At 33.4% G+C, this 27,156-nt stretch overlaps 3 protein-coding genes and 1 pseudogene across 4 annotated transcripts; 1 reads left to right on the top strand and 3 right to left on the bottom strand.

Moving 5' to 3' along the window:
• Window positions 1–4,741, bottom strand: LOC133029043 (uncharacterized; annotated as a pseudogene).
• A 3,509-nt stretch (window positions 4,742–8,250) lies between these two features.
• On the bottom strand, window positions 8,251–11,199 carry LOC115698650 (ADP-ribosylation factor 1). 2 transcript variants are annotated; one of them, XM_030625780.2, is made up of 7 exons: window positions 11,021–11,199; window positions 10,208–10,404; window positions 10,026–10,096; window positions 9,525–9,644; window positions 9,153–9,271; window positions 8,598–8,679; window positions 8,251–8,484 (listed from the first exon to the last, which is right to left on the bottom strand). In XM_030625780.2, the coding sequence occupies exons 2-7, from the start codon at window positions 10,353–10,355 to the stop codon at window positions 8,479–8,481; spliced, it is 546 nt and encodes a 181-aa protein (XP_030481640.1). In that variant the 5' UTR covers window positions 10,356–10,404; window positions 11,021–11,199; the 3' UTR covers window positions 8,251–8,478. The 2 variants fall into 2 exon arrangements, with proteins under 2 accessions (XP_030481640.1, XP_060957910.1); XM_061101927.1 differs by having other exon boundaries at window positions 8,251–8,679.
• Window positions 11,200–12,686: 1,487 nt separating this feature from the next.
• Window positions 12,687–16,042, top strand: LOC115698649 (peptide deformylase 1B, chloroplastic/mitochondrial). Its single transcript, XM_030625779.2, has 7 exons — window positions 12,687–13,009; window positions 13,137–13,275; window positions 13,659–13,851; window positions 14,231–14,341; window positions 15,109–15,171; window positions 15,456–15,585; window positions 15,704–16,042. Exons 1-6 carry the CDS (start codon window positions 12,793–12,795, stop codon window positions 15,564–15,566), a joined length of 834 nt encoding a protein of 277 aa, XP_030481639.2. The 5' UTR covers window positions 12,687–12,792; the 3' UTR covers window positions 15,567–15,585; window positions 15,704–16,042.
• On the bottom strand, window positions 15,796–18,903 carry LOC115698648 (polygalacturonase At1g48100). The gene is made up of 7 exons (XM_030625778.2): window positions 18,402–18,903; window positions 17,839–17,970; window positions 17,540–17,713; window positions 17,403–17,444; window positions 17,064–17,271; window positions 16,772–16,962; window positions 15,796–16,661 (listed from the first exon to the last, which is right to left on the bottom strand). Exons 1-7 carry the CDS (start codon window positions 18,651–18,653, stop codon window positions 16,281–16,283), a joined length of 1,380 nt encoding a protein of 459 aa, XP_030481638.2. The 5' UTR covers window positions 18,654–18,903; the 3' UTR covers window positions 15,796–16,280.
• Window positions 18,904–27,156: the final 8,253 nt, after the last annotated feature.

Below are 27,156 nucleotides of genomic sequence, written 5' to 3'. Positions count from 1 at the left end.
TTAAACTATCTTTACGATTAACCCATTCATCACCCATACAGGCAAACACAACAAAAGCCTCTCTCTCAATTTCACCTATTGAAACAGAATGCAATCATCAGTTGTTAATTCTCATTGCTTTTGGTAAAATTTACACCTTTAATTTAAAACCGGATTGTGATCCGGTTTTAAATTAAAGGTCAAATAAAAACAATGTCAAATAGAACAGAGGAAAATTATCATGACACCAATATAAATAATTATTTTTTCTAAATGGCTTGCTTGGAGGAACATGTTGGATAGGCCTCTCGGGTTCCTTGTAGTCCAACGGAGGAGCAAAATCCACCTCACAATCTGTTTCAATAATACTCACAGCATGAGATGGCTTTGTTTCAACAATATTTATGTAATATTTTTTGTTGTTGTAAGCAACCATGATAGTGTCTCCAGTTGATAAAAACACGTAAAATTTCTCAGTTTGGTCTCTAAACTGCAGTTCATAGAGCAGATTTCACACAATTAATAACACAAGTTTTCCCATTATGATATAGTATTTATGATAAAGATGGATTGGAGACTCACATTGCTTTTGGGTTTGAAATGTCCAGAAAGTCACTGCAATGCGGTTGCAATTTAATATACTTTCCTCTTCGAAGAGAAACAATCTTTAAACGCACTAAATCTCCCTCTTTTAATCTCATATTTTCCATCATCTAATTTTGAAAAGTACTAAATTAGTATGTAACAAAAGACGCTAAATGTAACACGAAAAAAAATAACCATCCATACCCAACAAGGCATACAGATAATGCCTTCCTCTGATGTGAACTCTAACACCCCACAATGAGAGACTCTCTCAGCAGAATTATTTCGAAGCTCAAACAACATTGGATAATCTATATGTAGAAATGCTGCAGAATTTTCTTAAAATGTTAACACCTCGAATTTGAACAAGATAAAGGCTTAAAAATGAAATTGCTTTTGGCCGGTTTGTAAGTTTGTACATATTAATTATTTTTTCTAGATGCCCAATAATTAGTTAATTCTCATTGCTTTTGGCCGGTTTGTAAGTTTGTACATATTAGGCGCTGCAGAAGAAATTGCTTTTGGTAAACTGACAGTGGTATCTTCTTAGGAATACTTGTAACATATATTATAACCTTATTTTTATTGTTTCCAATATATTTTTACTAACATTTGTAGTTTAATTTAAACTCCATTATACTTGACATAAAAGTTTAATTTAAATTTATTATTTAAATCTCTCTAAATTAAATTTTTATTTATTTTTGATTCATTTATTTCCTTCCGAACTCATAATATAATACTTAATATAAAACATAGCATACGTGCATCGCACGTAACAATATACTAGTATATAGTAGAACCTCTATTTAAAAATACTAGAATAACCTCTAATTTGTTATAAAAAAATAAAGTCCCAATTTGGGCCAGTTATAAATAAGAATAACCTTTATATTGTAATTAGTTATACATTTTTTAAGTCCCGTATTAATAAAATATACATCTATATAAGAATAATTACATCTTAAAAAAAAATATATACATATATTTTATAAATTTATTTATGTAGAATTAATAATTTTATTTCAAATTATAGTACATGTATAAATATTATATGTACTCGAAAATAATTCTAATATAATATAGTATTAAGAATTTTTTACTGTTAATTTTGTTACATTGATATTTTTTGATATTTTGATTTTTTTTTCAAGTGTAACTCTATTTAGTTATAACCTCTCAATTAGAATATTATTTTCTTGGTCCCAAGTGTATTCTTGAATAGAGGTTCTACTGTATCATTAAAAAATTTGTTGGGACAAACTTTTATTCTCTGATTTTGGAGCTTTTTCATTTTTATACTTCAAAACAGTTTTTTTTTGTTTTTTTTTTTTTTACATTTTTTACGAAATTCTACATAGAAACTCATATTGCAACTAACGCTGCAACCTAAATTGCAACAAAAAATCGTATAGAAACTCCTACTGCAACTAGCACTGCAACCACTTTAGAAACCCAAACCGTAAATTTAGAAAAAAAATAGTATATGGGGTAATTCCCCTATAATTTTTTTGTGATTAAATGTGATTTTTAGTCACAATAAAAAACTACTTGTGACCAAAATATAGTATTTAGATATAAGTTATCAGTAATTTACTTTTAGTCGTCACAATAAGTATTGTGACTAAAAACACATTATTTAGTCACAACAAATTGTGATTTTTGTGACTAATACTTTTAACCACGGATTTTTTAGTCACAACATAAGAATATTAATTTATATTTAGTCACAATTTTTACTTTTAATCACAAATTTAATTTGTTGTAACTAAAAGTAAATTTTTTTGTAGTGATCTCCACTTATCGATTATTATACTTTCAAAAAAAATATACATCTCTATTATTATTTATAATTAAATGTTGATTTTTAATAAACAAATTAAATAAATATTGCAGTAAAAGAATGATCAACAAGTAAGATCTACTTTTACACAGGAGCATAAATACTTTAGGAGGTTGTGTGGTCATGGCTCGCCAAAATTTTAAGAAATGTAAATAATATATAAGGTAGCTAATATTTATATATATGTACTATACTTATTTACAATTAATATTATCATTTAATGCTTGATCATTTAATGGTTGATATAATAAATATATATTGATGAAAATATAATTGCGATGAATAGTATTGTTTTCTTATATTGAGATATATAATTAAATAATTGTAATTTATTAAATTAAAAATTAATCAATTAAATAATCTTTTTATAGAAATTAGAATTTTTATTCAATAATTTCTACTATAATTACAAAGATATTTTTTTAATTTATTTTATTTCACAATCATGTATGTCGTGCTAATTTATTTAAGACCACAAGTAAATTTTTGAAAAATTCTGAATAATATATAATGTAAATTAAAAATAAGACACATAAGAAAATATAGTTATAAGTAAAACAAATTTAAACTTTACTTTTGGCATTGTGGTTTGAAATTTTTGAAAAATTTATAAGTGATTTTACATAATTAAAATGGTACACAATCATGAAAATAAAATGTACTAAAAATAGAGAAGGAAAAAAATTAAACTTGAACTCCTTTTGCTATATTTTTGTATGGCAAATCTTTCAAATCTCACACCTTCCTCAACAGTCTCACAACTCAAAACTCAAAGATAAGTGTCGGCTCATAACAAACGTAATAGGAATTTCTGTTTATCAGTTATCATCTACACATGAGATTTGATAAAGCTAGTACCCTACGTTTATATTAAGGAAAAAGCTATACGAGTGATCTAGTTTTTGGGAATAATGTATCGTATATATTTTTTCTGACCTCTCTTAATATGTATGTGAGTATTTATTAATTGATAAAATTCTTTTAAGTAACAAATGATCAAACTTATTAAAAAAAAAAAAAAAAAGCAATATTAATTAATTAATAACTAACTAAATATAATTAGTTTTAACCCATTAAAAATTATTAGTTAGCTAACTCATTTCCTTTAATCATCTAAATGAATATTTCAATTTTAAATTTTATTTTATTTAAATAATTTATTATTAACTTGATCTAACGCTTCTGTGATGAATTATGACCCTTCCATTTAGTGTATTATTTTAATTAGTTTTTTTCGTTAAAATAATTTATTATTTCAATTAGTTTTATTTCCCTTAATCTAATGCTTCTGTGACGACATATGACCCTTCCAGGAAAGGCCAAGTACTTCTGTTGTCGCCTTTCTTGTGTTTAGGAATACTCGTCGTAGCACCATATATACAGGTTTGAATTTTCTATATCTAACCTTAAAGTTATACTACTGTGCGACCCTTTGTTGATACGCAACCTCACAGAGCTTAGATTTCTTCTATTTTTTTTCCAGAGACTCAACCAATAACTGGTGGTTGGCGTGTTGATTGTAAGTGAGTCTCTAATGGGATAGTGTTGTGAGCTTGACGGGTATCATTACTTCATACCCATAAGTCAAAGCAAAAGGTGTATGAGCAGTTATTTTTATGGTGCAGTAAGACCATAACACCTTGGGTAATTCTTCAGGCCAATCTCATTTTTTTTAGCATTTATTTAAGAGTTTAATTGACAGTCTCGACTTGCCCATTGGCTTATGGAGGAGCGACTGCTGAAAAACTCTTAACGAGTTCGCGCCTTTCATAGAAGTCGGTAAAAAGGTCATTGTGAAACTACGTTCCATTGTCTGACACTATCTTTTGTGGAAGCCCATAGTGACAAATAATGCTCTTGATCACATAGTCAAACCTTATTTTATGTAATAGTGGCTAAAGGCTTTGCTTCGGCCCACTTAGTGAAGTAATCAACTACCACTACCGTGTATTAGACTCCACCTTTTCCCTTAGGCAATGAGCATATGAGATTAATACCCCGGACCATAAATGACCATGGCGTTTGTATATTCTTGAGCTTGTTTAGGGTAGCCCTGGGTATTTTTGAGAATCTCTTACATCTATCACATTTCTTAACATAATTTATCAAGTCTTCAATCATTATTGGCCAAAAATACCCTTGCTCAAGATTTTCTTTAAGAGGTTTTACCCTCCACTGTAGTTGCCACAAAAACCCTTATGTAGCTCAACCATGAGTAACTTGCTTTCTTCATGCGTGAGACACCTTAGAAGAGGCATTGAGTAGCTTCTTCTGTACATCACTCCATTCATGATGATAAAGCAGACTACTTTTCTCATAACTTCCTCTCCTCATTCCTGGCTGCTGGAAGAATACCTTGCTCTAGGTATTGGGCTATTGGAGCCATCCATGATGGGCTATTGTTTATCAAGAGAATAGCCCCTGGTCTTCACCTATGTTGGGATGAGCAAGATATTCAACAGGAATTATGCTTAGAGCTTTGGGGTCTGTTGTACTAGTTAATTTTTCTAGGGAATCCACGTTGGAGATGTGGTACTTGTTGAATAGAGTAGTGTTTTAGTTGGGCTAAGAGATCCTTAGTTTTGTTCAAGTAAGCTATCATTTTAAGCCCTCGAGCTTGGCATTTTCCTAGAATTTAACTTATGACTAGCTGAGAATCACTATAAAATTTGATTTACAAATATAATTTTTTTTTATATTTACATAAATAATTCAATCAATAATTTAACAATTTAAATATAATAATAATAAATTATTTTATTTATTTATTTAATTTAAAATAATAATAAATATCTTTACATGCTTTTAAGACACACTCCCATGTGTAAATGAAGAGCATACATCATTATTCTTTCCTAAAATGTGTACGTAGTTCTTTTTATGATTAATATTAGAATAATTGCTAATAATGGAACAATTAAATTAAGGCTAATTAGTAATTTTTTCACCCGAACTTTGACATGTACTAAATCGTGCCCCCTAAACTTTTTTGACCGTTAAAAATTCCCTCCGAACTATTGAGATTATTAAATTTAAGGACTTTTGTCTAATTTTAGTAAAAAAATTTTAACATGGATGAAAGTTCAAAAGGCATGATTTAGTACATATCAAAGTTTGAGGAGCATAATTTGGTAGATATCAAAGTTTGAGGAGCATGGTTTAGTACATAAACAATCACTGAAACAGTAAAATTGAATGAAATTAGACAAAAGTCCTTAAATTTAACAATCTCAATAGTTCGGGGGAAGTTCTAACGGCCAAAAAAGTTCAGGGAGCACGATTTAGTATATATCAAAGTTCGGGGAAAAAAATTACTAATTAGCCTTAACTTAAATATATGATTACATTAATTAAAATGTAATTAATGAATCGTGGTCTATTCGAAAATTAATAATGTAATAATTATTATAGTAATCAATATACATAAAGAAATTAATTTGTGCATTAGATTGATAGTGGCACGTATGTATGAAAGTACATATATCATATGGTTCGTACTGTCACCTAATTATATATGTAACAACCAATTTGCTTCGAACTAAAGCCAAATAATCTTGCACTAAAATATAACCAAAAAAATTGATGAATGGCTCTCGTTCGATCTGGATCGTCCAATTATCTTTCTAGTCTCGCTCCCTCTCTCTTGTGATGATTAATAACTTTTGCCCATAACCTATATAGGTCGAGAGCTAGAAGAGCAACAACACTACATGTACTATCTACTTCTCTCTATATATAGACGATAATTTTTAATTTCATTTTCATGCGACCACAAGACTTACCACGAAAGAAACTAGTCTTAGTTGTGTAATAATACGATCTTTCATAAGTGTCAATATGCAATAATTAATTATGATTTATCCCCAAGCCATTAAGGTTAGCTTAGTGGTGAAGGAGGGATGGGAAAAAGAGAGAGATTATGAGTTCGAACTCAAAATCATTAAGCGCTATTAAACTATTATTTAATTATAAAATATTATTACGCTACACTAAAAAAAATATGATTTATCCCCGTGGTTCTCTAACTTGGCTTTCTCCCTAATTATAATACCATTCCAATTCCAATTATTTTTATAATATGTGCTCATTTGTATGTGAATCTCAAAGTGATATGGGATAGAAAAAATAGAGGTTCACATTTTGACATCTACAATTAATGGATATGCTCTTATATGACCATATCACGATGTAACAATTATCAATCAAATTAGGTATTGGAGTAGTTTTATTTGCTGAAACATAATAAAGGAAACTTAGGTTTGATATTTTCGCTCCACATAAATTGAATACACAATAAAGCTCATATTATTTGCTATCACCACTAGCAAGGTACATCGTATATATCAAACAAAAATGTAACAGGTCTCCCAGGCATTATGTTAATTAGTACTGGTAGATTCTAGATAATCTGATAATGCAAAATCTTGACGAATAAATAAGTGGTCAGCAAAAGTCTTCTCACATATAGGTCAACAAGTTGCACATGTGAAATGGAGATGTAATTTCAGCTCAATAAATTTTTGTTTTCATATTAATAAGCACTACTAGCTACTTAATCCCAGCCACGTACAAAAACAATAATTATTTTTAGTGGGGGAGAAAGGAAACTTTAATTAAGCTAGTTTGAGAGCCACCAAAATAAACACAGTACACAAAAACAAACCCAATATATGTATGGAATCTGAAAAATAATATAATGCTTGTAATTCGTAATACAAAGCAAGCCATACACCACAACTGGCAAAGAGAAGTAATCAACGGTGGAAAATTCTTCCACTGTGGTGCGTGGATAGAGACACACTCAAACATTTGAGCTTGCTCTCCCATGTGGTGGTGATGGTGTGTCTATATAGCTATGTTCACTTAATCTCAGTACTAAAAGTACACAAAGTATTCATTCAAAAGGAAAAATACACAAAATATAAAACCATATATATTAAACATGTGTTGGTCACTAAATTGGTACTAATTATATGCCACTTGTCAACATTCCTATGAATGACTTTGTTGTATCGTTTCGGTGCTCAAACACTACTAATTACATTTAATGTGTACTACCAGAATTCATTAATTAAAAGAAAATTCTGGGATTCACAGGGGTAATCCCTCCCCTTCACAAAAGGAAACTGAGCTATCAGACAATCTAGCTTTGGTAGCCAGTTCATTAACAAAGTTCAAATTATCCTGTTTATAAAAAACAAAACTAGAGCTTGAGAAAACAACAGCAAGCGTTTAAATTGAAAAAAAAAAAAACAAGACACAAGAATGTTTCCAGTGAGGAGCACGATCATTTGAGAGAGCTTGGACACACGAGTCAATCGGTCACGAGCACCACAAATTTATGCTAACATATAGATAAGGGTACAGTTGTACGACGGCGTTTTAGTCTGCATTTCCAACAACTACTATGAGAGTCTATAGTATACCTCCTCCTCCTGACTTTGTAAAAGTAATTTATTTATTTATTTTTGCTAGGAAATGTGACTTGCAAAAGTTGGTAAGCTCTTTGTGTTTCTCCTAGTAAATTGAACACAGTTTACATTTGCTCACTATCGGTCTCCGAAACTTTATTTGGGAAAAAGACTCGAGAAGTTAATCACACATAGAAACATATATTGCTGCGTTTTAGCAAACCAAAATTTATGGTTTAATCTGTGGGAGAATCAGAAATTCAAACCCCTTCTTATGTCAAATTATTGGTATGTATGAAAGCTCGCATACACCACAGTTCAGAACCTTATAATTCAAGGAGAGAGACAGTAGCCTATGTGTAGAAATTTTACAGCCTCAAACAATTTAAAAGCAAACAGGCATGAAAAGAGTAAACAATATGAACTTGTACCTTGTCCTGAACACGACTCACATAATTCCATTATAAAATAGCAGCTTTTGCTTACAACTAAACAAGTAAAAAGTATAGCTAAAGGTGATGGTTATAAAACCTGAACTTGAATTACATAATCCAAAGTTTAGCCAAACTGTCTGCTATTACAATATTCACTTAATTAAAGAAAACCATCCTTCCCATAGGTGGCTGGCAAAACACGAAAATCTTAGAACTGTCTCAAACCTTATGCCTGCAAAGACGAGGAAGGTTTGTCAGAAAACAGTATATGCACACATACCGCAAACAATGTATTCAAGAAACTGAACACAATTATTCTTAGCAAATTCATTTTTGTAGACTTGCCTTGCTAGCAATGTTGTTGGAGAGCCAGTCCAACCCTTCGTAAAGACCTTCCCCAGAGGTTGCACATGTACTCTGGATGTACCTGAAAAGAAACACCATATGGCATCAGTAAGAGTTCATGTCATAGTTCTCATCTCAATACATCATCAAAACAAGATTTTTCGGCATACATTTGCCAACCACTTTAACTCAAAGACATTTCAAATTTCTGGTTCATTTGGGTCTTTAAATTATCTATATATACTAGAAAATATGAGGATTCGAGGCCCTTTAGTTAATAAAAGAAATTATCATTGTGTATGCGCCTTGGTGTATTCATTTCAATTCCATAATGATTCTAGATTCAAGATCTTGCTTTCACTTTGCTGAGATCAAATGAGATATCCCAACCACTACATTCAATTGGGTTTGAGGTTGAATCATATCATTTTTTATCTGTTTTTCGAATGCAAAGGGCGAAGTAAAAAAAATGGATGTGGCAACCCAATAAACGTGAAAACATGCCAATGTTTCCTCATATAAAAATTACATGGCAAATAATAGTAGAATAGTTACCAGTGGCGTTGGCGAAGAGAATGGAGACCAAGCTTGTCTGTTATTTCTGCAGCATTCATTGCATTAGGAAGATCTTGTTTGTTGGCAAATACGAGCAGAACAGCATCTCTCAGTTCATCCTGAAGCCCAAATAACATTCAAATCAAGACCTCACGACTAAAGAATAAAACAGATGATACACAATTGGCAAGCATTGACACCAACAAAAACATTCAAAATTGGCAGAACAGAACAAGTCCAAAATCTAACTGAAATATTCTAATCAAGTCTCATAGTCTATGTATTAACTCAAATAAAAATAAATGTGAATAGGAATATGGAAATAATAACATGAACAATCATGCTAAAAAAGGAGACATAGGCAGAAACTACCTCATTCAACATTCGGTGCAACTCATCTCTTGCCTCAACAACTCGATCCCTATCATTGCTATCAACAACAAAAATAAGACCTTGAGTATTCTGGAAATAGTGCCTCCATAGTGGGCGGATCTGTATAAGAAAAAAAGGGCATTGATTTTCAAGTTCCTGGGTTAATTTTATTTCTTCCAATATGCATGATACAACAACAAAAATTAAGCTTCAATTCTGATTAATTCTTCAAGGAACATCAAGATGGATTTGATAGAATACAACATAAATGGAAGCTCAACAATTATAAATGGTTAGCACCAACAAAAGCACAGATCTACTATACAATCATAGATACCTGATAGAAACACAAGTTGTGCCTCCAAAACACACATGACATACCACAACACAGACACTCGACAACAGATCAACCAGTAACAAGTTGCGAAATGAGTAACATTTCACATCCAAGTTCTACACAAACATGATTGAAGATTACAAGAGATAGCATGTAACATATACCTTGTCCTGACCCCCAACATCCCAAACTGTGAAGCTAATGTTCTTGTATTCTACTGTCTCTACATTAAATCCTGCAAGAACAACCCCGGCATCAATAACAAGACAAAATTGTATTTGCTCTTAAGACAATTAAGAGCTCAAAACAGTTGCTTCAAAGTCGTAATAAGAACTGAGTATCTCACCAATAGTGGGGATGGTGGTAACGATTTCTCCAAGCTTGAGCTTGTACAAGATGGTGGTCTTACCAGCGGCATCAAGACCCACCATCAGAATTCGCATCTCTTTCTTGGCAAAGAGCCTGCTGAAGAGCTTCGTGAATGTCAGCCCCATTTCTGAATGTGTATGTTCTGTATGTTCACCCTTTTCTTAGCTCTAAATTCTGAAAAGCAACATCCCATAAACAAAAAGTTAAAAACGTTTTCAAGATCATCAATTAATTAACTATGAAAAAAGGCAAAATATCTAAATAGAACTAGCTTAAATTTTCAGAATCTATTAAAACAAATGAGCAAATTAAAATTAAACGCGAAACCCTAATCCCGTCTAACGATCAAGCAAACAGACAAAGCAATCAAAATTAGCAAAAATAAATACTAGAAAACGAGTAACGAAAACCTCAATCAGATCCACGTTTTCTAAAATCTCCAACAACTGAACTCAATTCAAAATTGAGGAACGAAACTTTCAATATATTATATTAAACAATTGAGATAGACGAAAAACCCAATGAACTGGGTAAAGGAAGAAAGAGACCGAAATCTGAATCTTGAACCAATTGCAAAGCAAACATGAAATGAAAGAAGATACAGACTTAAAAACATATCAAGAAAGGTGGATCTAGATATAAATTTAAAAAATAATAATTCAAAGTGATAAGGTGAGAAGTTGGATTTGAAAGCAAGCAACTACTGAATTTGAAAATATTGAATCGTAAAACGAAAATGAAAATTCTAAGAATGGAAAAAAGGGATTGGGGTTGGGGTTGAGTAACTCACCTGGGTGGAGAAGAAGGAACAGAAGAAAAAGAAATGAGGAACAGAGGCCACGATTTTTTAAAGTGAACTCGCCCAATTCTTTCTCTGGCGGTTAAAATCCGATTGGTGTTATATGCAAACGACGTCGTTTTATTGCACACTAATGGAGAATGCCGTTTCGGCCCTTTTGGATCAACCGTGGATTTGGGAAAAGGTAAAGGACTGGAATGCCATATTGTCTTGTTTTTTTTTTTTTTTTTTTTTTGAATAATTCTTCTTTTTTTTTTAGAGAAAAAAATATCTACTCATACTTAAATCGGTAACATGAAAATATAGTTCAAAGAGCAAAATTATGAAAATTAGACATACTAAACCGTTTATGATAATATGGAAGAAAATTCTAATAGCAATCTCAACTAAAAAACTAATAAGTCACCAATGATCAAGTATCAAAGAAGTGTGAAATATATTAAATTTACAAACCAAATGAATATCGGATGAAATTCACCTATCAAAGACTATTAGTCAATGATCTTCTAATAAAAATTAGAATATAACAACCACATTATTTAAATCAGGGAAATAACATAGTCAACCATGTTCTAATGCTTAATCATAAAAGATTGGAGTACGTAACAAATGGTCAATAAAGAATTTTAAATCCCCCAAATTTGACGACCAAAAAGAGAGACCAAGATATCCTCGCCAAAACGATTTGGAATTATAGATCAGACACCCATAAACCAATAAGAAACAACACTTGCATATTGCACCAAGCAAATAACAATCCCTACTAATCTAGTAGGGCAGTGAAAAACACAATTATTGAAAAATAAAAAAAAAATAAGAAATAACAATAAAAAACTAAAAAAAAGACATCAAAACGGCAAACCAAAGACATCTATTTGTCAATCAATTTCAATCTTCTAAAGATCCTTCCACACCTTGAAGCCCCACACACCAGATCCGAACAAGTCACAAAGAGACCCATGGTCTGAACCCAAGCCCAATCCCAACTGCACCCTCCTCCCACACCCCACAAACTAAATACAATCTCTTTCCTTGTTGGAACCGAGAATCAACCCAACCTAGAACTACCAAACTGCATTTGCCAAATCTAGGTCGATCACCACCGCCACATAGCACACGAGGCCAGAAAATGCACAGTAACCACCAAAAAATAGATTGAAACTAGGAAAAACAAAGGACAGATGAGATCAAACTCAATAGAAAAACATCTAATAAATAATTATAGGAGTTTTTACAAAAATATTGAATTTTAGGTACAAATTTATAATTTTACTGTCACACGGAATTTTTTTACAAAAATACTATCTTTTTATAAAACAACCGTAAAATAACAAAACACAGCAATTAAAATAATAGTGGAACAACTAAAAAATAATCGTGGAACAATAATGAAAATTTAACACTGTACATAGTATAAAACTTACAAAGTATTTTTTTAAAAAAAAAAACACATTATTTTTGAAAAAAAAAAAATCACTCCACAGTAAAAGAAAATAAAAAAAGTTAAAAATTTAGGTTGGATCCAAATTCATTAAATGTGAGCACATGAACACTCCAACATATTTCACAATTGTGGTAAAATGACAATAACTTTTCATTATTCACAATTATCGTAAAGTGACAATAACTACAGGGGCACTACTGCAAATTACAGAAAGAAAAAAACCCAAAAAAAATCTGAAATAAATCTCCAAACTCCATTATTTTTTTCGAATTCTCACAGCAATACAGTACACAAAATCCAACCGCCAATTCTTCTGGGCATGGCTTGTTCGGCTCGGCTCCAGCCGATATTCTACTCGTTCTCTTACAGAAGCTGCCGGTCGAATATTCCCGCCATCTTCCAAAGGTTCACCGGTTTATCCTCAACCCGCCAGTTCGGCCGGATTTCCGTCATGAAGCGATTGAAACCTCCAGTTGTTCCGGTCATTGCCCAGGCCAAACGAAGCTCTTCTCCTAAAGAATATGAAGTCGCTACTTGTAAGCTTAAATAGTTTAGATGAACAGTTTACTGTGTTTAATTATTTGGTTTTACGTTTCGTTAATATTCAGTTCAGTAGATATTACTTCAAAATTTATAGTTTTGTTTTTTTGTTAAATGTTTTAGCTGCTGATATTCAATTTGAGGCACCGCTAAGAATCGTGGAATATCCAGACCCCATACTGAGAGCGAAGAACAAGCGGATAGAAACCTTTGACGATAATTTGAAGACTTTAGTTAGTGAAATGTTCGACGTAATGTACAAGTGAGTTTTTTTTTTGTTAACTCTTGAGCAAGAATTTTGTGTGTTTAGGGATGTTATGAGATTAAGGACCGAGCAGAGTATGGACAATTGGAATTTTGAAGTTTAGTTTTGCAGATATAAATTTGTTATCCATGTATGTTTTAAATGAATTTAATTGTTTTTAAGTAGATTTATATACATGTATATATTTATTCATATGGGTCTTTTGGGATCAAATTGGCAAGAGGGTCTGCAATATCAGTTTATGATGTTGTTATGCTGTGACCCAGAAGAGTCAAACTCTGAGCTTTTTCGTTTTGGTTTTAAGTACAACTTATAGAGAATTATTGCAATGTACAGGAGTGTGAACAATACTTGTTGCTTGTTGGCTTCCTTTTCCACAGAACTGATGGCATTGGGCTCTCAGCTCCCCAAGTTGGAATGAATGTTCAGCTTATGGTGTTTAATCCAGTTGGTGAACGTGGTGAAGGAGAAGAAATTGTTCTTGTAAATCCCAGAGTTAACAAATCTTCGAAGAAAACGGTGCTTTTTAATGAAGGTTGCTTGTCCTTCCCGGGAATTTATGCCGATGTTAGGGTATGCATAGATACTACTCCTATATTCATTCGATATACTTTTGACACAGTCATTCATCCAAAGTGAGCTGCAGAGTGTTTTCACTTCAAATGTTATTCTTTTTCTTGCATATTTAGTAACCCATCTGCATTATCTTTCTACCGATCATAACATAACTAGATCAGTCATTGTCAATAGGCTTCTGGACAACTGAACGTGCAATAAATACTAAAACGTTTTGGGTGCATAATGTGTGTTTTTTTCTTATTAGTGTAGGTTCGTTTGTTTATTCTTGGTCTAGCAAAGTATTGTGCCATCTAAGTTTGTTTTACATTGCTGGCTATTTTGGTTGTGCTTTAATTTTTTAGACTATTTTACAATGTATATTTTACTTTTGCAGAGGCCAGAATCGGTAAAGATTGATGCAAGGGACATTAATGGTGCAAGATTTTCAGTCAATCTTTCTGGTCTTCCTGCAAGGGTTTTCCAACATGAATTCGATCATTTAGAGGTTTTTTCCCAGCTTTTGTTCAAGATTTTGTTTCCTTTCTTTATGAATATTAAGTCATTTAATTTCATTGATCGATGTAAATATAGATTTGAGAGTAAAGTATATATATGGTTTAAAGTCGGGTCTTATATTTCTTTTATAGAGTTGAAGAAGCTGGCTATGAACCACATATTGGATAGAACTCTGTTATCTAAAATTGTGCTCATAGTAAGGAGGGATGTTCAAAGAAGCCTTTCTATGTGTCCAAAATGTTTTAACCAACGTTCTCTTTTCTCTTGAAGAATAAACATCACCTAATACGACCTTGTATCAAAAATTGCAAAACTTTGAGTGCTGGTTTACCCCATAGAATTATGAAGAAGAAGAATAGGAAGAAACATAGAAGAGAGTACAGAGAGAAACTAGAGAGAGAAACAATTCTGATATTTTCATTCATTACCTTATCAAATGGCTTACTCATATTTATACTCTCACCTAAGAATAACAAGAACGATATAGAACATCCCACACAATATGTATAAGCAATGATGTTGATTGGTATAGACTATTGAATCAAACTAAATAATTCTCCAAGTAAGCTGTCCCAGTTGTACCTGTGTACTGTAGGGTATATCATCACATGAGTCGCGTTTATTTATTTTTTTCCTTTTTGAATAAAAATCCTGCTTGGAATATGCAATTGTTTGAGGATTAATTTAGATCTTCTAAGGTCAGTTTTATGGTCTTTCATGATTCTATGTTCTCTTATAGCTAGCAACTTCTTGCAGGGTGTGCTCTTCTTTGATAGAATGACTGAAGAAGTTCTTAGCAGTATAAGTACACAATTGCAGGTGAGTAGACATGTTTACTGATGTCAAGTTTTATTTCAGCACATTTTTTCATTTTGGCTTTTCCACATCTGTGGATGGGGGGGTGAAGTAACAATGGTCTTTGTTTTACCTTCCTTGAGTTATCAATCCATCTTTATAGTTACTTCTCCATAACAATTGCAATTGAGGCCATTGCTTTTTGTTTGGATGCTGTTAAAATGAGTTAATAGAAGATTTCTCCTTCCATGATTTAATACTCCAAATTATATTTTGTGTTTGCTTACTTGTTCCAATAATGGTGACAGGCCCTGGAAAAAAAGTACGAGGAAAGGACAGGTTTGCCAAGTCCTGAAAAGGTCGAAGTCGAACCCCGCCAAATCAGGAAGGCTGCTGTTGGTTTTGGAAAATTATCATGATTCACTATTCCTTTGAAACGTGAGGAGAAATTGCAGGATTTCATTATAGTTTTTTTCTCATCACTTTTCTGTTATCATACTTATGGGTGCTCCTTTAATTATTCAGTGGCACGAGCTTGACTTTTCTTTTTTTGTAGGGTTTAACATGTTCTAGCTTCTAGGTCCTGGAGTTGTTCTGAGGGCTGATGATGCTCAAAAACTGTAGCGAATCACATTTTTCCACATAACGATAGAGGTCGAAGCAGCTTCACATGTCTTCACATCTTTAGGAAGAGCAACACCACAAATGTAATAGGTCAAATACATCGAACTGTGTTCAATATTGAGAGGAACTTGTTGAGGAGCAAGATTTGTACTATTTTTAGACACCTTTTTAATGCACCATGTCCTAATCATTCTATAGGTTGTAGAAACATAAAACCTTATATCATATGTATACACTAATTATTAAAAGTTTCTGTGCATGTTTACTTTCACTTGATCCCTTCTCATGTGCATTCCTTAAACCTTTTCTTTTCTTTTATATATATAAAATGTAAAGTATATATGATCATGTTGGCTTGGCAGTAAGTTCATAGTATTTCAACTTGAAATATAAAGTAGCTGGTTGATATACATATAGATACGTACTACTTCTACTACTACTATTTGTATTGCTTTTATTAAAACCTTTTCCATGTAAGTGATCCACTTGAATTGCGTAAGCTAGTCAGCTCAGCAAGATTCACTCTTAGCTTGAACTGTAGCCCCGGACTTCAAGCAGTCTACCGGAGGTACAGTGGCAGTTTCAAGCTGTCCATATGCCTTCCAACAGAAAGGGCCAGATAAGTGCTGACTTGCTTGGACTGATTTCAGCTGTATGGTGTTCAAAGATACTCCAGTGCAGGGCAAACTATCACTGCAAGCTAAATGCACTGGTTCCTTTGTGTAAGTTCCTTTAATATTTATGTAATGTATGTCTCTAACAGCCACAGCTGAGGTCTGATTCGAACACTTGCTTTTGTCACAATAAAATTGGTCAATCTTGATAGGTGTTTCCACTTCAGATACTTGAATGTTAGAGAACATAACATTTTGTACTGAGCCTGATCCTCCCTGTGTTGGGAAAAAAGAATAGGAAACGACAGTCAAAGACTCTTGAAAATCATTCATGAAACTTCATAATTTGTTAATAATGTTCTGAAAAGATGTTTGTAACTCTGTACCGGCCATGTTTTAATTCTAACACCAGTTAATGTGTTTTGTAATTTGATATCTCTGACAGTGACATTTGACACACAAGCTTTGGTGTTGCCCTTCCCTAGGCCACCAATGCTGATTCCATGTCCAGGTCCACAGTTGATATTGTGTATGTACACGTTTGAGCATCCGGTTTGTATAGATACACAATCGTCTCCTGCATCATAATAATATATTCATATTATACACAAGATATGGTTATGAAAAACTTGTATAAGAGAAAGAAATTGGTTAAGAGGGAAGGAATTTGGAAGGTACCACATGCAAGATTGCTGCCATAGATGGTCACATCACGAGAGTTCTGCAAGTGAATACCGTCTGTGTTCGGGCTGTTACCAGGGGAAGAAACACTAACACTGGAGACCTGAACATTAGTACAATCATCGAATTTTAGATGTGTTTGAGGGCTGTTTTGAATCGTTATCCCAGTTACTGTCACACCATTACTTCCATAGAACCTCAGAGCCTGTGCACTCAAACAGAACAAATTTGTATGATTATATAATTTTGCTTTCAAAAATTAAAAAGAAAAAAACAAGGAAAATGTGTGGAGGAAGGGAAAATAAGCTTTTATTAGGTGGAGGGAATGACTGTTACCGTTGGTTTGGTGCCTGGCATTTTCCCACTTTTACTTTCCTCCTGAACAAACAAGATTATTTTCATGGCTAATCAGTTTAATTATGTCTAAAGGTGTAATGGGGTTTCAGGATTTTGGCTTTGAAAAAATCAATTACCAAATCTTGTGTGGGGTCGTATGTTGGAGAGTCATTCCACCAAACTGAGCCCTGTCCATCAATAACACCTTTTCCTTTAATTGTGATTCTTTGTAGCTTTGTAAACTCAATCCACTGTAGAAGACCTGAACCCCATGATGCAGAGCCCGTTGGAGCTATAATCTTGCCATCCAACTAAGTAATATATATATTTTCACCAACATTAGTATTATAATATAATTGATTATTGTTAATATTGTTATTATTTTTTTGAAAAGGATTATTGGTATTACTAATCATTAGAGTTGTGATTAATTCACCTGAACTACAATGTCCGATTGACAATTAGGACCAGAGAATGAGATTGGTTTGACAAGGAACACGGACCCTGATGGAACTATTATTGTCGAAGCCTTCACTTTACAAGCTGCTGCCCACGCTGCTTCAAACGCCTGTCGTTTTAGTGATACATATATTATTATATGATGAGAATTAAACCAATTAATTAGTAAACGACTACAGTACTACTATTACTTGCAGCCTGTGATTTGTGCTTTGACTTTATTGTCGTTGCAAATAAAGAGGAATATACTCTTGAACTCGTTAAAGTTTTTTGTGATCGCTACTTAAGTTTTTATACTTTGTGATTTGGATTTAAACCATTAATTTTTTACAACACATATTTTGTTCATGTGGGCAGCAGTCAACACTTTTGGACACAAAAACCGACAACAATTATATATATCAAATATGGTATCATAAGAACTAAAAGTCTCGTGTATGTAGTGGTCAAAATAGCGTATTCATCATTATGAACGAAAGTATACATGCATATAAAATATGGATATCATATATAATTTATATAAATATAGAAGAAGCTGACCTTTGTGTCATCAGCTCGTCCATCACCTTTGGCTCCATAGTTCAAAACATTGAAAACGGCAGCGTTTCCAGTAGTAGTACCACTAAGCTTTTCAACTGGTGCTATTTTGTGATAATTGTTTTTTGTCCATGTTGGGATATTTAGATTCCATTGCCTAGCATGGCAAGGTTTTAAGCATGAACACCACACTAATGAAGCAATCATGAAAGCAATTATGATCAATGATAGACTTCTTCGCTTTAACATACTCATATTTTGTTTAAAATATATGTATTATATATATGAGAGAGAAAGAGAGAGAAATTGTTTCGTGTCTGTGGCTAATAATGAAGGGGATTAGGATACATATATATAGTAGAGGTTTGAACTGTGGATACATGAGCTATACAGTTAAATGAGGACAAGGGTACGCATACTTTTTAGTTTTTATACGCTTTATAGTGTTGACTCTTTTCCAATTTTTGAATATTATATATAATAATTATGATTAATATTATTGACATGTTTTAATTTGTTTTTACATATGAGCAATAGCATATATAGCGGCGATTACTCACATGGCATTGCTTCTTGGTGTTGAGTTTACTTGAAACAAAAAAATACTTAAAGAAGAAATACTAAATAAGATGACCCGCCACTTACCTCTATATAGGAGACTGATAAGATACATTGCTGATCTGAAATTTCACATCCAACATTCTTTATTTTTTTTGTTTTGTTTTTCCTGTTAAATTACCCTTAAAATCTCTAATAGTGATCTGCGTTTTTCTCAGCTTAGATTATGCAAAACAATCACATGTAATTTATATATGTACGGCGTATAATAATAATTGCACCAATCATGGCAGGCAAATATATTATTCTATACCGTGATGAAGGCCAAAATATATATAATGTAATGTTGGGTTTCAAAAACCCGTAAAAGCCTACCCACTTAGTCATACACATTAATTCACAAGGTCATTTATGACTTTTCTAACCAAACAAGATGAAACTATGACACTACTAGACTCATTACAAGAAATGTCACTTTTACCAGCACAGTTCGCTACTGCACTGGTAAAAGTAATTTTTACCAGCGCATTTCGCAAACTGTGCTGGCAAAGAAGTTAAAGTTTTACCAGCGTATATTTGCAGTGACTAAAATCTAATACCAGCATTGATTTTCCAACCCCTTTTTACCAACACATCATTAGTAAATTCTATTTTACCAGAACAATACTAACTTTTGCCAGTACAAAAATGTGTAGGCAAAAGTGACATTTCTTGTAGTGACTCGAACAAACAAAAAGAGTAAAGTTCTTTCTCGAAACTTCTGAGATGAACTTGCTTTGAAAACTCAGATTAGGTTTTGGTTAGGATCAAAAATTTAGATAATTAAATGCATACGAAACAAGATCAGGGAATTAGAAAACACACAGAGAGAAATCAAACTCATGAGAATTATAGAGGTTCACCCTAAATCTTGCGTACTTCCTCTTTCAGCTCTCTTCAGATCAGCTCGTTCATCCACTATGGTGATCAACAATTTCACAGCCTCCAAAAGAAAATCCTGTTAGACATCAACTGAGTAATCTTCTTTCTTTTCTTCTCATCTAGTTCAAGAATTAGTTTTACAATATTGCAACTCACAATCTCTCTCTCTCTCTCTCTCTCTCTCTCTCTCTCTCTCTCTCTCTCTCTCTCTCTCTCTCTCTCTCTCTCTCTCTCTCTCTCTCTCTCTCTCTCTCTCTCTCTCTCTCTCTCTCTCTCTCTCTCTCTCTCTCTCTCTCTCTCTCTCTCTCTCTTACTAGGATCTGTTCAACTTGACTTTTTCTATAACAAGTATGTTTTTATTTATAGCTGAGCTTTTTGATTTTTATACAAGTTTGGTATTAACTAAAAGTTTGTTATAATTTATTGAAGTAGGGTCGAGTCTTTCTTCTTTTTCTTGTAACTGATTTCAGTTGGAAATCCCTTCTGTCTAGGTGCTGATGTGGCCAGCCTAGTGTGGAGATTTGATTTAAAAAATTTCACCCAAGTCTTCATACTAGGTGAGCTTCAACATAATGGATATTAGTTTAGGTATGTTGATCTGAGGGTCCTAGCTCTAGTCTGGTGTCACTCACCAAGTTCATACATAACTTGAACTTGTTTAGGGTAACAATTTTAGTTCCTATGTCAACAGGGTTTTCTTCAGTGGGAATCTTCTATGTGTAGATTTTTTCCTGAACCACTTTATCTTTGATGTAGTGGTATTTTATTTCTACATGCTTCGTTCTATCATGGAACACATGGTTCTTGCATAAATGTATGCAACTCTGATTGTCTGAATAGATTATACTTACTCTGTCTTCTTTAGTATCTCCTCTAGCAATCCCTGTAGCCACACTGCTTCCTTAATTGCTTCTGAAACTGCAATATATTCAGATTCAGTGGTAGACATGGCTACTACTGGTTGGAGCTGGACTTACCAGCTAATACAACACCCATTGATAGTATGCAAATGTTTATCTTCTGTTATCGCTATCACCAACATAATTTGGATCAATATATCATTCAATGCCTAGGTTTTATTTCATCTTTTGTATTTTAGTCCTACCTTAGTGGTTCCCAGTAGATATTTTACTGTCCATTTCATGGCCAACTAGTGCTCTTTGCCAGGGTTGGCCATGTACTTACTCAGTATGCTCATGGTGTGTGCAAGGATAGGTTTGGTGCACACCATGAGATACATTATAGATCCCATTGTATTAGAGTAGGGAATGTCCTTCATAACTTTTAATTCAGCCTTTGTTTTGGGGACATTGAGCTTTGGATAGTTGATGTTGACTTGTAATAGGTTGCTTTGTAACTTTTGCATCCGTCATGGAGAATTTCTCTAGGATTTTAATAATGTCGTCTTTCTAGATAAGTGTTATCTTTTCCTTTTCCATGTTCCTCTTAATTGTCATGCTTAGGATCTTTGTTGCACTCCCTAAGTCTTTCATCTCAAATTCATATTTGAGTATGTTTTTTAAGTTTTCAACCTTAGCCTTCTCTTTGCTAATAATAGCATGTCATCTACATATAGAATCAGATATGCAGATGATGTAATCTGATCTCTTTTGTAGTGACAGGTATCAAAATAGATCTTTTTGAATCCCTGTTACATCATGAAAGTGTCAAATCTTTTGTTCCACTATTTGGGTGATTTCTTTAGCCCATTTAACGACTTTTATAGTTTACACACCATCTCCTCTTCTTTCATTTTGATAAATCCTTTAGGCTATTCTATGAAGATTTCTTCTTCTAAATACATTCAAAAATGCAGTGGTCACATCCATCTGCTTTATTTTCAGATCAAATTGCATAGCTAAGGCTAGCATTATTCTTCAAACCAGGGGAGAATATCTCAGTGAAGTTTATATCCCTTCTCTTTGTGTGAACCCCTTAGCTACAAGCCTAACCTTGTATCTCATTAGGTCATCTTTTCTAATTCTTTCCTTGAGTTTGAATAACCACTTGCAGGCTATTATGTTCTTCCAATCAAGTCTCTTGACAACAATCCAAGTCTTGTTCTTCGCCAGAGATCACATTTCTTCACTAAGAGCCTTATTTCATTTCTCTACATCTTTGGATTTTATAGCCACTATATAGGATTCTAGTTCAATATATTTTATCTCTATGGCACTTAGGAAAGCATAGGATATTACTTCATCCCATACATTAAAGGGGATGTTCTAATTTGGCTTGGGAATTCTCTTCTCTCTATCTCTATTTAGTTAATAATTCTCAAGGTTTCCTTCCACCTGTCCTGAGTCATGTTCTGTCTAAACTACTGGTTCCACCTGAACCATATGAGGTGTTGTTTGTCCTTAGTCCATTTGACCTATATTTCCTGTACCTGGTTCCACTTGACTAGTGTCTTCTGTTCCTGGTTTTACTTGATTTAAATTAGGTTTTATTTCCACTTGTTGTGTTGATGTGCCTTGGATTGTACCTGATCCATTATTAGTACCAAAATTTCATGCAGTTCCAATGTTAGTTCCTCTTAAATAAGGGAAATTAGTTTCATGAAAATTACATCCCTACTTATTATGGTTTTAAAACCCCATTGATCTTTAACCCAAATCCTATAGCCTTTGACACCTTCAAGGTAGCATAGAAAGACACATTTGATGGCCCTAGGTTCTAACTTTCCTCTACTTTGGTGTGCATATGTTGCACAACCAAACACTCTTAAGTGTGACAGATTTGGTTGTCTTCTAGACCACATTTCTTATGGGGTCTTAAGGTTTATAGCACTAGAGGGACACATGCTCACTAAGTAAGCAGTTGTTATAACAGATTTCCTCCCGAAATCTTTTGATAAATCAACATTAAACATCATGCACTTGGACTTATCCATGATATTCTTATTTATCCTCTCAACCACCCCATTCTATTAGGGTGTGTGTGTCTAATAGTTCTATGCCTAAAAATCCCATTACATCTACAATAAGAACTAAAAAAATTATTGCAAAATTCTAACCCATTGTTTGTCCTAAGCACTTTCACATTTTTGCTAGTTTGGTTTTCCATCATAATATTCCTTTATTTGAACTTTGAGAAAGCATCATTCTTGTTCTTAAGTAGGTAAATCCACACTTTCCTAGAGTAATCATCTACTGTGGATAGGGCAACCCCCAAAATGGTCACATTTTTTAGTCTCCATAAGTATGAATTTAGGTAATCTAGGATTCCCTTAGATCTACGAACACCAATTTTAAATTTCAACCTATGATGTTTTCCCAATACACAGTATTCATAAAATTTAACTTTTGTTACCTTACCCTTACCTAGCAGCTGCTAATCACTAATTATCTGCACGCGTTCTGTGCCACAGTGTAGCTTTAGCATCCTCTCGTGTGGTAGAAAATATTGTGTTGCATTGAACAATAAGTTCTTCACACAAGTAATAAAGCCTCTCACTTTTCTATCCTTTCATTATCACCATGGACCCTTTGCACAGTTTAATCTGTCCATCTTTGATCTTACTTTCTACTTGTAGATCATCAAGAACACTTAGTGATATAAGGTTTATAGAAAGTTTAGGAACATACCTGACATTTGTGAGGGATCTTGTAATGCCATCAAACATCTTGAAGCTGACTGTTCCACATGTTTGATTGTTCCCCAAGATCACATTTCCACCATTAGCTTCCTTGAAACCAGAAAGTAGGTTTCTATCATTAGTCATGTGAAAAGTGCAACCTAAATTTCAAATCCATTCCTTGTTCAATGTGGCAACAGCCACATAAACCTCTTTAGTGTCATAGCCATCACTCTGATTTGCATTCTGGTGATCTGGTTTCTGTGTTGAATGGTTTTCATTATTTATGTGGTAGTCCCCATTTCTTTTTTGAGACTTGAATTTTTTCTTCCAAAATAATAATCCCTCCTCATGTGTCCTGGTTTTCCACAATGAAAACACCCTTGTGTGTCACTTGAATATCTTGATTGTTGTTGCTTTGTTTCTTCCTTTCTGTCAGGGCTTTCTCTGAGATGCCCTTCCTCTACTGAGGTTTAACTCTCCATGAGACTTTTCCAATTTCTCATTCTTCATCTCTAAATCTTTGGACTTGAGAGAAGATATTACCTCTTCAAGAGCAATAGAGATTCTTCCATAATTGATGGCATCTTCACTTTCCTATACAACTCTGGTCATGAGTTTAAGATTATAATTGCTTGATTTTTATCACTTAGTGCCTCATCCTTTCTTGAATTTTCAAGTTCAATATGCATCCTTAGGAATTCATCCAGGTTATGTTCTATTGTATTGGTATGAGACATCTTGAATCCAAATATTCTTTCTTTCAAGAACATTTTGTTAGTGAAGGACTTTTGCTGAAATCGCTCCTCCAATTTCTTCCACATCTTGGCAGGAGTATCTTCATTATCTACCAATCTAATAATAGAGTCTGTTGGATTGAAGATGGCCAAACCAGTGGCAGTTTCAAGAACTTTTCCCTTCTGTGCTTTAGATGTGTCAGCAGGCCATTCTATAGGATCCTCAAGAACCTTTAATAGCTTATTCTGAGCTAGCAGGGCTCTGATTTTCTTTCTACATATTCGATAGTTCCCTTAACCATCAAATTCGTCAATTTATATTTTTATGTTACTCATTTCAATAATCTAACCTTAGTAAACATAGGTTGATAATTTTGAAGAAATTTATCCTTAAGATTAAGAAATAAAGAAACACTTCACTATTTTTAATTAGTCAAGAAATTATGATTGCAGCAACAATCATCTTCTGAACTCTCTTTGGGTCTTTGAATGTGTATCTATTTGTGACTAATGAATACTTTCTTGAACTCTTTTTTAGGCTTTGATACCACTGTTGGGTTTAAAAGACCTGTAAAGCCCTACACACTTAGTCACACACATTAATTCATAGTCATTTATGACCTTGCTAACCAAATAGAGATGAAACGTGTGTGGATCAAAATTGAACTATGACACTACTAGACTCGCAAAAAAAAAAAAAAGATTAAAGTTCTTTCTCGAAACCTCTGAGATGAACTTACTTCAAAAACTCATATTGGATTTTGATTAGAATAAAAAATTTAGATAATCAAATGCAAACTAAAAAAGATCAGAAATTAGAAAACACACGTAGAGAAATCAAACACATAAGAATTATAGAGGTTCACCCCAAATCTTGGGCTACTTTCTCTTTGAGCTCTCTTCAGATCAGCTCATTCATCCACTATGGTGATCAACGATTTTACAACCTCCAAATGAATGTCCTATTACAAATCAACCATGTAATCTTCTTTCTTTTCTTCTCTCCTAGTTCAAGAACTGGTTTTACAATATTGCAGCTCACAATCTCTCTCTCTTTCTTATATGTACTCTCTCTTATTAGGATCTGTTCAACTTGGCTTTATTTTATTACAAGTATATTTTTATCTATAACTGAGCTTTTTGGTTTTTATACAAGCGCAAACAGAAACGAACGACGAACGAAACTCTCGTTCTCCCTCCTTCGATAAAATTTTCTCCTCCTATACTTATTTTCTTCGATTTTCAACCCGAAACCTAGCGATCTAAGCTCTTGTAGTAGCGGGATAGAAAATCCTTAAAAAGGAAAAACTTAATGTATGGTTTAAGTTTTAAGCTAAAAACGATTGGTTTTACATAGGAGTTTTGTGAATTAGAATAGTTATGAAAATTTTGACTTCGTAGAATCATTCTTTGGTACCTATGGGACTAGTATCGATATTTACTTGTGTAAATTTGAGGTGATTTTGAGTTAGAAATTGAGTTTTGAACTTTTTAAAGCTTAGTCCGAACGTTAATGACGTTTTTCATTTAAGGGCCCGATTTTAAACTCTGTTACGTAAGGATGGTAATATTTATGGTATATATGTGCCCTGTGAAGTTTGGAGTAATTTGGATAAGTTTTGGTAGTGTTTCGATGAGTGCAAAAATTGAGATTTTCGTGTTTTATAGTTTTTAAAAATTCCTATGACATCAGAAATCGTATTTTTGTCATAACTCTTGACTCGAGTGTCCGTTTTGGACGTTCTATATACCGTTTCGAAGCTTGCAATGAGCTCTATAATATGGTGTATATTTTAAAGCATAAATATAAGTTTTATTTAGTGTATTTATACCGCGGGATTTAATAGAAAACCCTTGATTGTCTTATGTGAATATTAAGCAGTGTGTTGGGATAAATACTTATTGATTTACCATTGTTGTGACATAGGGCCGAGATCATCGAAGATAGTTCTCCACTTGGGTTGGCCAAAATATATGAATCTGGATTAAAGGTAAGAAAAGTATATTGTACTACATAGTACGTTGTATGTAACACAATTAGTATTGTTATGAATTGATTAATATTGAGATATAGTTAATATTGTTATGTAATGAAAAGATTGATTGGTTGAGTATCGATAATGTGATGATATTATGCATGTCATATATGGGCTCACCTGATTAGGTGATGCAATTTTTCTGGCGACAAACTGGGCGTAAGTACGGGCGTCAGTGTTATATGATGAGTACCGAGCATAGGTACGGGCTCACCTGATTAGGTGATGCAATTTTTTTGGCGACGTACTGGGCGTAAGTACAGGCGTCAATAATATATAATGAGTACTGTAGGTACGGGCTCACCTGATTAGGTGATGCGATTACTCCTGGCAACGTGTAGATACAGCGTCAGTGATATGAAAAATTGCCAAGTTATGGCATAGAATAAAACTGTTGTAGGGTTTTCTCCTGGCAACGTGTAGATACGGGCATCAGAGACATATGATAAGTACCGGGCGTAGGTATGAGTTCGTCTAATTAGGCGATTACTTCTGGCGACGTGTAGATATGGCGTCAGTGATATGAAAATTGCCAGGTTATGGCATAAAATGAAATTGTTGTAAGGTTTCCTCCTGGCGACGTGTAGATACGAACGTCAGTGACATATAATAAGTATCGGGTGTAGGTACAGGCTCGTCTGATTATGCGATGCTATACATTGGTGCCAAGTTATGGCATGGGCTCACTTGATTAGGTGATGCAATTGTATGATACATGGGTGCAGGTTTTTGGCATAGGCTCACTTGATTAGGTGATGCAGTTAGGCGATATATGGGTGCCAGGCTATGGCACGGGCTTGCCTGATTAGGCAATGCAATACCGGATTGTCCTATTTAAGCATCGACTTGCCAGATTAGGCAACGTGATGTTATAAAGATGGTTACTTTATGAGGTAACATATATATAATTTATATTATTAAATGAAAAT

This window comes from Cannabis sativa, chromosome 8, assembly GCF_029168945.1.
Source record: "Cannabis sativa cultivar Pink pepper isolate KNU-18-1 chromosome 8, ASM2916894v1, whole genome shotgun sequence".
Taxonomy (NCBI): Eukaryota; Viridiplantae; Streptophyta; class Magnoliopsida; order Rosales; family Cannabaceae; genus Cannabis; species Cannabis sativa.
Note: the sequence above shows the minus strand (reverse complement) of the source record. Positions and strands in the feature narration are given on the sequence as shown.

Bases quoted from the DNA above. Each gene is read 5' to 3' on its own strand.
- LOC115698650 (XM_061101927.1), bottom strand. From the start codon at position 10,355: ATGGGGCTGACATTCACGAAGCTCTTCAGCAGGCTCTTTGCCAAGAAA. The intron at 9,272-9,524 runs GTAGTTTCTGCC...TTTGGGCTTCAG, and splicing joins TGCACCGAATGTTGAATGAG to GATGAACTGAGAGATGCTGT. The intron at 8,680-9,152 runs GTAACTATTCTA...GTTTCTTTTCAG, and splicing joins TCTCTTCGCCAACGCCACTG to GTACATCCAGAGTACATGTG.
- LOC115698649 (XM_030625779.2), top strand. From the start codon at position 12,793: ATGGCTTGTTCGGCTCGGCTCCAGCCGATATTCTACTCGTTCTCTTAC. The intron at 13,010-13,136 runs GTAAGCTTAAAT...TAAATGTTTTAG, and splicing joins AGAATATGAAGTCGCTACTT to CTGCTGATATTCAATTTGAG. The intron at 15,172-15,455 runs GTGAGTAGACAT...TAATGGTGACAG, and splicing joins GTATAAGTACACAATTGCAG to GCCCTGGAAAAAAAGTACGA.
- LOC115698648 (XM_030625778.2), bottom strand. From the start codon at position 18,653: ATGAGTATGTTAAAGCGAAGAAGTCTATCATTGATCATAATTGCTTTC. The intron at 17,445-17,539 runs GTAATTGATTTT...TTGTTTGTTCAG, and splicing joins ACGACCCCACACAAGATTTG to GAGGAAAGTAAAAGTGGGAA. The intron at 16,963-17,063 runs GTACCTTCCAAA...ATTATGATGCAG, and splicing joins TGGCAGCAATCTTGCATGTG to GAGACGATTGTGTATCTATA.